The 12,159-nt window shown below is 34.8% G+C and overlaps 1 protein-coding gene across 1 annotated transcript in view; it reads right to left on the reverse strand.

The window, feature by feature from the left end:
• Positions 1–12,159, reverse strand: part of LOC128994152 (serine/threonine-protein kinase Sgk2-like) — a 39,341-nt gene that overhangs the window by 11,759 nt on the left and 15,423 nt on the right. The window contains exons 3-8 of the mRNA XM_054418475.1: positions 11,756–11,851; positions 8,856–8,992; positions 4,840–4,968; positions 4,348–4,453; positions 3,231–3,398; positions 1,590–1,856 (exon numbers count right to left, since the gene is read on the reverse strand). Coding sequence (XP_054274450.1) covers positions 1,590–1,856; positions 3,231–3,398; positions 4,348–4,453; positions 4,840–4,968; positions 8,856–8,992; positions 11,756–11,851 — 903 coding nt within the window. The remainder of the gene's footprint in view (positions 1–1,589; positions 1,857–3,230; positions 3,399–4,347; positions 4,454–4,839; positions 4,969–8,855; positions 8,993–11,755; positions 11,852–12,159) is intronic.

Below are 12,159 nucleotides of genomic sequence, written 5' to 3' on the forward strand. Positions count from 1 at the left end.
TCCACAAAATCAGGATACAAAAATTACGCCGAAATCACGTTTTTCACGCCTGTCTTATCTAAAGTCTAAACTAGGTTAAATCGTCACATAAATATTGCATATATAATATAATAGATAATTTCAACCACTTTACTATGTAGGAAAATGTTATATACTTAACAAATATTTTCAGGAGTAAATAATTGTAATATCGCTTTTCGAAAACAAATAGGCCATAGTTGAGTACCATGAGCAGTCACTAAAGTCATGGGCCACACCAGCCAGCACAGAAAGAATATAACATTTCCATTCTGTGCTTGCTAGTCCACACAATTAAGACTATAAAAATTGGTTATTTATTACTTAAATGGTGGGAACAAAAAGCTAAACAAAATGTCACGATGTTCTTCTTATTGATAGGTTTAAGACCACCTTAATGACGCAATGTTCCCACAGAAATTGAATTGTAAAATTTGCGGCTATTTCACAGTTTTACAGTCTGAAATTAAGAAATTTACAGTCTATGAGAATAAGAAAACATTTTTCCTGCCGCACAGTTAAATAGAGAATAGCAAGGCAGGAGAGGTGATAAGAGAAAACTCTGCAGACAATTTCCCCCTAAAAAGTGCATAGTAGGCATAATAAGAACGTTCAGCCAATGTTAAAATAAACACAACATTATTCTAATATGTTAATCTTGGTTTGTTGGCTACTCATCACATAAATAAAATTATACACAATTTACTAAAAAAAATGTGAAGGTATATTTCGAGTTTGCATCGAAACCCATCTTCAGCCTCTGGTAACAACATATCAAGTAAACAAACTATTGATTATTGTTTACTTGATATGTTGTTACCAGAGGCTGAAGATGGGCTTTGATGTAAACTCAAAATATACCTCCACATTTTTTTAGTAAATTGTGTATTATTTTATTTATGTGATGAGTAGCCAACAAACCAAGATTAACATTGATAATGCCATCACAAAAAAACATACCGCAATGAATTATTCTAATATGTTAAAGAACATTCCGAATTGTCAAGACATTAAAGAGTTGTTTATCAGGATAAGAACTGAACTGAACTAAGTTAAGATGCAAGAAATGAATGATATCGATCGAAGGCCTGACGAGATACACAACGTGAGATTTATCATGTTGTCTTTCATTACACAGCTGTGCGTTGAAGAACAGCGCAGTGCTTGATTTGGTCGTTGCTATAACTACAGTTGGTTGCCATGGAAACCTATATTATATTGCACACTTGAAACTGCGCCTTATGTGGGCGGGGAGAAAGGGGAAAGGCGGAAAGGAAGGAAGAATCACGACGCGACCTTGAATGACTACAAAAAAACTAGGGTGATAATGACAAAGACAGCATAACAATTCTAGAATAATCTGAAATGCACCCATTGTTAATAAAACTAAATTAACTGTAAAAAAAATTCACTTAAAAGAAATTGAAATAAATGAGATGCTTTAAGACTAGAAAGAATGGTAAGAATCGACGAATTATTGGAAAAATGATAGGCAGGGTGAGACGGACAGATATTTATCTACTTCCCATACTGTTATACTGTTAACTGAGTTGTTCATATTTTCAACCTACCTCTTTCCTGACAACCTCGGGCGCCAGATACTCAGGTGTTCCACAGAATGTGTTGGTTGTGTCTGTTGCTAACAGACCCTCCTTGCTGAGGCCAAAGTCAGTCAGCACGACATGACCCGTGCAGTCCAACAGTAAATTCTCTGGCTTGAGGTCGCGATAAACGATGCCCTGACTGTGCAAGTAGCCAAGTGCCGACGCCACCTCTGCAGCGTAGAACCTGGCACGGGGCTCTGTGAATGTCCTCTCCCGCTGCAGGTGGAAAAAGAGCTGAAATAAACAAAAAACTTTTGGTGCGCTTGAACGGTTAAATATTTGATTAGTTTGGAAGAGGTGATGCAGACTAGCTAATATATCTCTAAACGTTGTCTTTAAACTCAAACGTTTTAAGAAATTAGCATTTAGCTAGCGAATTGGTTTGTGTCTAGGAGTACAATGTAAAAAGATAGATTCAATGTTCATAAAATTTTGATATAATTAAACTATTTCCTCTAGCAAGCATATTATATCTGAGTGAATGGATGATAACAGAAATACATTGCTTAGGATTTTTGTCTCTGGGTTGTTTCAAAGAATTTTAAGAAAACCATCTTGTCCAAAGAACCCAGATGATCTTTGTCTTAAAATAGTTTTCACCCCTTTCATACGACACTTGTTTTTAACTTGTTGTTGCCTTAAACAACACATCCTGGTGTATTTTCAGCATAAATAGATCAAATCAAACCAAGTTCAAACATGTCAGTTAACTAGGCAGTTATTATTTTTTGTATAATTTTAAAGACACCCTTTTAGAGAATTTCTCATATAGGGAATAACCTATTACCGTAGTACTCATGGTAAGACCTGGAGATAACCTATTCTCCTTTCTCTATTCCATTTCCTTTTCTCCCTCCTTCAAAATGAATTTACATATTTTTTGGCTAAAACAACTGAAAAGTGCAGCTTTTAAATTGGAAAAAGTGAATTCTTTTTTTTTCTCCAGTGGTTGAAGAAAATTTCTACTTTTGAGTTGTATATTTTTTGTGTCTCTATGGACTTATTTAAAGGTAAGCCTGCTTTCCTGTCAATTTCCTTAATAATTAACTGTAGTAAGTTATTTGAGCTGAGTGTAACTTTGCTAAGTAGATTTAGTGCTTGTCTATAGTTCGGCCGCTTAGAAAGCGACCTCCTCCAGCATTGGTTTAGCATTAGCGCGCAGGTCGTTTTCTAAGCGGCCGAACTATAGTAATCAGAACGTTGCCAGTGTGATCTTGAGGTAATGTTTTAGCCTAGGTTTTTGATGGTTGAAACTGGACCCAGCTATGATTCTGGATATAAAACCAGCTGATCTTAGTTCAAACAAAGCTATGATTCTAATTTCCTCAATATTCATCCTTAACTTATCTTCCCCTTCAAGTACACACCCTAATGTGATGGCACCGCATGGATGAAATACAATCTAAACAATCTAGAGGTATGATCAGAGGTATGACTTCAGTTATAGAGTTACAGATGGTTGGACCGGCAAAATCTCTTGCATTTGGAAGTAAATTTTTTTTTTCGATCAACAAAATTGTTCAAAAGGTTTTTATATTCTAAGATGAGGCTAACATCTTAGAATATAACCTGAACTTTCGAAAGAGTCCTATTCATTCCAACACTCACCTCGCCTCCGTTGACATAGTCCAGGACAAAGAACAGCTTGTCCTTTGTCTGGAAGCTGAAGTGCAGCCCCACCAAGAACGGGTGATGGAGATTCTTCATCAGTACATTCCTCTCTGACATGATATGCTGAGCCTCGTTCCGCCTCAAAATCAGCCTCTTGGACAAAACCTACACAAGTGAAGGAAGGCTTAAAGGTCTTTCAGCTCAGTAATTAAATTTTGACTTTTTTCCTACTCACCAAACATGTTAAAACTCAACCTACACACCAGAAATAACTTATAGCATTTCTTTTACTCTAAAAACTAATAAAAAGTATTCTTCAAAACACTAAAACAAAAAATACCCAGACCGTATTTTGTTAAGTAAAAAGTACCATTACTTGAAAGCCAAATTACAAATGGCAAATGGCTCTGGAAACATCTTGCTGGGAATAGAACCAACAACCTTTAGATCTTAAGCAAAGCACTATAAACACTCGGCTACCCAGACAAAATGTACACATTTACCCTTAACAATAAGTTTTGATGTTATGTACCAAGTAGTATAATTAATCATTAAACTAATACTTGTAAAATTTGTTTCATAAGGCTCACATGGAAGTTTGGGAGAGAATGGCCACTTTTTACCATTACACTGTCACAGGAATGATAGCAGCTAACATAACACGTAGCTAAAGTATATTTAAGGAGTCGCAGATACCAACCAACTTGTTCACAGTTTGTAACTGAGCAAGGAACATTTTTTGTCGCAGATGGAAATAATGTCTTCAGAAGTTTAACTTGCAGATTGTACCTGGAGGCATCTTATCTCCCTACTAAAATTGTTCTGGTTTAAAATAATGCTTTAAACGTAAACGTTTGTTTAGTATACAAATTCTAAAAGAATTCACAAATACAGGTTTTTACAAATACTCCAATCATTTGTGTACAGTGTTAAGTTTTTGTTTCTGGTATTCATGTGCAAATATTTGACTATTTCCCATGCAGGTAAGCTTGCTAATGCAACACAAATGTTCAAAACCTAAGTTCTTATGCCCTTTTACATATTCCAAAATTTGATTGGCAACAAGTAAATGTTTTCAGAAAATTGAGTTATAATAGTGATTCAAGTTTGTTACCTTAACTGCGTAGTATTTAGAATCACATCGATGTCTTGCCAACAACACCTTGCCGAAACTACCTTTGCCAATCACATGGAGAAACTCAAAATCACTTGGTCTTGCGCTGTAAAGCATGAAAATTCAATACATATTAAAGTGGAGCTGGATATTTCATCATCAAGGGACTACATTCAACTTTTTTTATTGTTCGGGTAGGCCTACAAAAGTCTAGAATTGTTGTCCCATATAGGAAGATTTTTTAAACAAATTTAAGTCGGTGTGGGAGGATTATCTCACTCAGTTTTGTTGCATGAGGTTTGTAGTGACTCTACACAAAAATTTGTATAAAGTATGAATTATGGAATGACAAAGATATGTGCAGTATTCAGCCGGTTAAATTAAAAAAGGATAACACAACAGCCACCAATCATTATTTATTACCCAATCATTGATACTAGTGATTTGATTAATCTGGAAAGTTTAACAACAATGTTGATAGGTTGGACTTACTAGGTTCTTTCGGTTGGCCCTAAGTTCAAATTCTCGTCCTCCTCCGCCTTCTCACAACTTTCTTCAGTGCTGGATTCCTCCGCAGTTGGTCTGTGTCCATCCAGTTGTAGGAACGTCCTCACTTCACCACTACAAGCAAAAATACAACTTATATATTTTTTTTCACGTACACTGTGGCGTACCCTCGTGGATAAATACAAAATTAATTAACAACATTTGTTTACAACTAAACATGTACAATCTAATAATTTTATTATAATGAGATGTCTGTATACTACTGTATAAGGGTGTGTTCACAAAGAAAGCTGGTTACAAGTAACTTACTTTCAGCACTTGTTCCAAGCGCTTGAGAATGCTGTTGTGTGTTCACAACAAACGCTTGCATTTCAAGCTCAGTGTAGTCTCAGCTCTGGTTGAGACAATATCTTCCTCAAGTGATGAACAGTTATTTTTTATTGAAAATGTAGAATTAAAAGGATGTAGAATTAGGAAGGTGCTCATGCAATTAACAGCGGAAGTTAATCACGTTTAATTACATCCTCAAGAAAATTTAATGTGTTTTAGTGAAGTTTTGGGGGGATTGGCAAAAGCAACCTATCCATGCACCAGAACGAATTTTGGGTCAATAATAAAACCTAAAAAATACTTGAAGGGAGTTTTAAACACCCTATGTAGCTGATTAATTATGATGCAAATAATATTGTGAGATATATTCAAATGTTTTAATTTTCTAGGTAAATAAAGTAAAAGTACAAGTTTCATCTATAAAAAATCCAACACAACACTTAATTAATATTGAATTAAATGTGTTTGTCTATCGTATTAATACATATATGTTATATTTGTCCTATTGGTTACGTTATTGAACATTCTAGGGACAACCCACAATATGTGGGTAGTATATTTTTTTGGAAATTGGAAGCTCTAAACTTTGAGCTATCAACTCATCGACATCCATACTACACTGTTGTAGTTTGTAACTGATTGGTTCGGTCAACAAGCGCCGGAAAACAAGTACGAAACGTTCTTGCGTGCTTGTCAGAACTTGTAACAAGCGCTTGCTAGCCGGCACAAGCTTTGTCTGTGAACACACACGCTTGATACTATGTTAACTTTTCTCACGCCAGTTCGAGCTTGTAAGCGCTTGTAACCAGCTTTCTTTGTGAACGCACCCTAATATATGTCTATCTTTACATAACCACTTGACCAAATTAGCTGCAACAATCACAAAACCTATTACTGTTCTGTCCCTTTGGAAGAACATCATAGTCCACAATGTTTACATCAATCACATTATTGATACTGGCAAGTACAACATCCTAGCTAGGGATCTCAATCCCGGAGCTATAATCCAGTACCGGGATTTCAGGATTTATCCAAGCCAATATCGGGATATTATTTTATGATTTTGTCTTTCCTAGCCATTTAAAATGAGTGAGGAGTAATCTTAAAAGTCCTCTAATGAATGTTTTAAACTGGTCTTTACAAATTTTAGGTTGTTTAATTTCACCGTCTTTCAAAGTAAAAAAAAGGAATTACCACATGATAACCACCTGTCATTCTTATACAGTGTATAGGTCATTCTAGATTATATGAAATACATAGGTACAAAATAAAACACGAGCAACTGCATGTAAAACGTAACATGCTTCACTCAACTTTAAACTCGCTAATTTGCACATCTGAATACTTCAGACTACTGGGAAAATATTAGGCTAATATAGAAACTAAAACACATCTCATATTTACTATAGTTCAGAACTTGACCTCCGAACCCCATTTAGTTTTGGACTAAATCTTGCGTTAAGTTCAGAACTAGAGATAGCTCTTTCATAGCTCCAAAGCCAGCTCTCAGCTAGCTCCCATATTGCTACTCAGTTCAATAAATCAAAATATAAGGATAAATACACCCACCGCAGCAAACCTGCAGACTAAGCGAATTTGCATTTACCTGGCTGGATTTCTACTAAAATATTCACTAACAAATTTCAGATTTATTTCCTATTAAAATAACATTAATTTTAATGAGTACTTAAGTTTGCTGCAACAGAAAACATATTGAGGTGTGTTGTTTTATTGCAATGTTGATAGCTTAGTATTAAATAAACAAAATTTCCAAAATTGGTAAATATATCCATAAAGAAGCAAACTACAACAGTTTATTTATCTTACTAATATTATAAATGTGAAAGTTTGTGTGTTTGTTTGAAGTTCAATCACGCATTAACTACTGGTTGGAATGGGCTGAAATTTGGTATAATGATAGCTCACATTCTCGATTAACATATAGACATATTCTTATTTCGAAAATCCTTTCGGGCTCCACCCCAGTGGCTCTGGAGTTTCCCATGTTAACCTGATGAGTATTCATATTATTTTAAACGAGTTATACAATTTTGTCAGCTGTTTCAACTACACAAGTTGGTTCTAAATTATATTAAATTATAAATAACATGGGGATTTTAAGTTTACAATTTTTTTATTATCTCCGTAACCGTTGGGCCTTCATAAATTGATAACAAAAATAAAAATAAAGGTTTTTTAATCCTGTTGATTTTGGGATTGAGACCCCTAATCCTTGCGTTGTAGTACTAAGCTTGCCTCCAAGATTGGAGTCCATATCAGGTACAACATTCAGCTATTTTTCAAGTTCTGCTTGAATAAAATACTTGTCTTAGTGAGGGATTTGTTATGTTTTTCATAAATACCAATACCATCCTTTAGGTTAGGGGTTATACAGGGTGATTGGTACTCAGTGTGACAAAAAATTGTTGGTGTAAGTACAAAGTAGAAGTGTGATGATGCATATAAAAGGTTTCAAGTCTAAAAATTAGCTTCCCAAAAAAATATTTTATGTTTTTCAAAAATAACTATGTTTTTAAACTTAATACAGCTATTTCTCAATTACATGTATATGGATTTGAGTAGATAATGTCATTTTCGTGTTCTACATTAAATTCTGAATAAGAATGATAGAAAATTATAGTGGATCAGTTGTAAAAACCCCATTGTGAATAGATTCAAAGATAAAAATTAAGATGTTTGATAAAAATTTAATAACATGGGTCCATTGCAATTTTTTCACACCCTATACAAGAAAGTGTTCGAATATGTTAAAAACTGCGCCATTTTATAAGCTTTCCAACCATATGCTACACTATTGAGGTTTAGATGTTCCTTTGTTTGTTTTAGTGGTTTGAATACCAGAAAACAGGGAACATTTTTACTGTTTTTACTGTTCAAGCTGAAACAAAAATACAATTTTTGCTTAGCCGACTTTCTATGTTTGAAATTTTAAAGACACCATGTTTTGTAGTCTTTAAACCACTAAAGCGTACATAAGCAGACATAAAGCTCAATGGTGTAGCATATGGTTGGAAAGCTTGTAAAATGGCGCAGTTTTTACCATATTCGGACACTTTCTTGTATACAGGGTGTGAACAAATGCAATAGACCAATGTTTTTTACATTTTTATCAAACATCTTAATTTTATATATGAATCTATTTACAATGGAGTTTTTACAACAGATCCCCCGTAATTTTATATTATTCTTATTCAAAATTTAATGTAGAGCACAAAAATGACATTATCTACTCAAATCCATTTACAGGTAATTGAGAAATAGCTCTATTAAGTTTAAAAACATAGTTATTTTTGAAAAACAAAAAATAATTCTTTGGGAAGCTAATTTTTAGACTTGGACCCTTTTATATGCATCATCAAATTGCATTTACTTTGTAATTGCACCAAAAAATTTTTTCCACACTGAGTACCAATCACCCTGTATAGTCAGTTAGAATAAAAGCAAGCTTGTCTAGTGGTAAAGTGCGGGACTTTGGTCTGTGATGTCTCAGGTTTGAATCCCGTCAATCACCAACAAATATTACCTATATAACAATGTGACCCTCGCGGCCTATCCTCAAATAATAAGAAAAAGGTTCCAGGCTAGAGCCCAGTGCCCTAGAATGTAAGTGGGCAAACAAGTTAGATAGTAAGAAATAAAATTATACTGACATGTTGAGCAGTTTGGGGTCCTGCATGAGTTGTTGGACAAAGGTGTTGAGCCCTTCTCGTCTCTGAGCCACAAACTGAGGGTCCAGGTTGTTGCCAAATAGCTTCTTGCCTGGGAACTTGAGCTGCAAGTTAGGCACCTGCAAAAAACAGACTATGACAGCTAACATATCTAAACACAAAAGTTTATATATTAATCTGAGTGTGAGCATAGACTTGACATACCCTCTAGCATCATTGTTGAACATATTTGCAAATTTTTTATATTTTCTGACTAACTATTTGAACATTTACGCCGTAATACTAATTTATGTACATATTTTAAATATTTCTTTTAAAATTCATGGTAGGAACAGAAAGTGACACATTGGAAAATCACAACAAAACAAAACTTGTCAGATTTGGAAGGGGAGCAGAGAACGAGGAGAACATGACAGAAATAGAACAACAGTATGAACAAGTTGAGTCTTTTAAATATTTAGGAGTTATTGTCAGCTCACAAAGTGAGGAACACATAGAAATAAAGAATAGAATAAACCTAGCCAGTAGAAGTATGTATGCTCTAAACAAATTATTATCATCAAGATTATTGTCTCATCACACTAAACTTAAAATCTACAAAACTATCATAAGACCTGTCCTTCTCTATGGAGCTGAAACCTGGATTATCAATAAAAACACAGAGAAAAAACTTATTACTTTTGAAAATAAAGTCCTGCGCAAAATCTTTGACCCTACTAAAGAAGGAGATGTGTGGAGAATTAAACATAATCAGGAACTAAGAGACCTGTTCAAGGAGACAGATATAATTGCAGAGGCTAAAAGCAGGAGGCTTCGCTGGACGGGCCACATCATTAGAAGAGAGGAAGCTAGCACACTTTATCAAATATGGAAAAGTGACCCACTGGGGAGTAGACCACGAGGGAGACCGAGGAAACGCTGGACGGATGAAGTAAAGAAAGATATGATCAGGATGGAAGTTAATGAAGATACCGCAAGAGACAGGGCGACGTGGAGGCAGTGTGTTGGTGAGGCCAAGTACCACTTGGGGTACAAATGGCCATGGGAGTAAGTAAGTAAGTAAGTAAAATTCATGGAAGTCATGCATATTTTGTTTTTCAAACTGCTTTAATATAAAACTAATCATTCATGTTCTGCGAACATGCCAAGATTGATATTGTGTACAGCCAAGATTTTGATTAGTGTTTTTGTAAGGGACTAGTCCATGGACTCAGAACTTTCTGATGTAAAAGAACTGAACTCTGTCTTTTACCTCAGAAAGTTCTGAGTCCATGGGCTAGAGATACAAAATTCGAGGGTCGTTTCTTAAGTAAGGGCCATTTGTGTATAATATAGCTTTTTAGTTTTCGTGTACACCGCAATGAGGATCCTTACTGTTTACTGGCATAATCTGTGAACAACGGCGCCATTTGCGGCTCTGTAGCTGACGTGTATAATTTGATGTGAGTGTAGAAAATATTTAAATTATTGAATGTCCCGGCGTAAGCGACTACTCACCCTGAAACAATCACCTTAATTAGACCAGCTAAATGTTTTAACTTGATGAATGGCGGCCATTAAAAAAGGCGGATTTCATATTAATTAATTTCCTAAGAAAATAGTTGAATTTTCAATTTTCCCATTTCATGTTTTCTGTAAATCTAATAGTTTCTGAGATACCAATAGTGGCACAGTTAGGTTGTTCACTCTGTATATGTTACAACTGCACCTTTTGGCTACAACTTTGCCAAAGAAAAAACCTTTCTGACCAAAAAATAAAAGCTATCCTCGCTTGCTAACTTTTCCATGTCACAAATTGCAATGAAACCATGCTCCAATTAAATTGCTTGTTTGCCATGTGTATAAATTTGTATTAATACAGTTAATAAATTATTTTCGATTCCAACCTAACAGTCAGCAAGTAGCACTAACCAAGAAGCTCTGTGCCACTTTATAACATTTTTGGATCATCCTAAGTACGCCAAAACACGATATAATTGAAGATTGGGAATTGGGAGGATTACGTTGTTTTTAACATACTCAAAGTTTGACCCAATGGGGTTTTGACTTAATGACAGCGAAATAGAAGATTGTTTAATACAATCTCTGTTATTTGTAGGAGTTTTTCTTAAGTCAAAATCCCATTACACGAAGCTCATATACGTTTTTACTAGACTACGTTTTTAGTAGAGACTTTAATTTTTGAGCAAATGTATCATGGAATACCTAATGTGACAAATTTAAATTATTTGACCTAATGGGAATTTGAATTAATGAAACTGATCCTTGAATGACTCACATGAGTAGATAGTGTGGCTGATACTGCCTGGTACCAGAGTGACACATTATCTACGAGATAAGAGGAATGATCCTATGGCTGGGCTGTGTCACAAGGGAAATTCAACGCTTACTGTAGCAATTTTTCTATTTACCAAATTTGAAATTTCTAAATGGAAAATGCAGTATTTTTATTTCTACACTAGCTAATATCTAGTTATTTTCCCCCTGTAGGGTTTGTTTGGAACATTGTGCCACTACTTTAAGAATCCAAAAATAAAAATCCTCTATTTCAGCAGGCAAAGTTGGAGTCGCGTGGCTCTTTCCTACACTTAGGTACTTGTCATGTAAACAAATCAGTATTACCCTTTTAAAGTGATCAATCACGCGAGCACAACACAAAATCCTAGGTCACTGATTTTTGTTACAGTGTATCCAGTGTGATACGTGCTTTGGAGACTTATAATAATTCTTACAATATACTTTTAGTCTAATATAACACTTAGAAATAAATAGAACAAAAATTGAACAAAAGATAGATTTTTTATTTAAAATGAAGATAAAAGAACAAAGATGGAGGTATAAATGAGTAGGACAACCTAACAACACAACAATGAGTAACTGACCTGTTTCTTGAGGATATGATGCAGTTCGTAGAACTCATTGTAGCGTCGGAACACGAACCAGCACTCGGTGGATGAAACAACTACGACTTTGTACACCTACAAACACTCTTATGAGAACTGGATGGAACCTGTTAACTAATATAATCTATACAAGATTTGGCTATGGATAGAACTAGACATTATACCTCCATGATAAAGTTGTAGCAAGATTTGGAATAAAAAAGAATATTTAGTTTAATTGAACCACCAATAGAGTGTGGCAATGTAAAAAAACTCATTTCTGTCGAATACACCGACTTTTCTACAAGCCCAACTGAAAGGACAACTTATTAGGACATTTTATGTTACAACTACCACAGGGACAAAAACTAAAGGAGAAGATTGAATTTTCGAGTGTAGTACTC

This window comes from Macrosteles quadrilineatus, unplaced genomic scaffold (assembly GCF_028750875.1).
Source record: "Macrosteles quadrilineatus isolate MER2022 unplaced genomic scaffold, UCM_ALF_1.0 Scaffold_5__1_contigs__length_97177068, whole genome shotgun sequence".
Lineage (NCBI taxonomy): Eukaryota > Metazoa > Arthropoda > Insecta > Hemiptera > Cicadellidae > Macrosteles > Macrosteles quadrilineatus.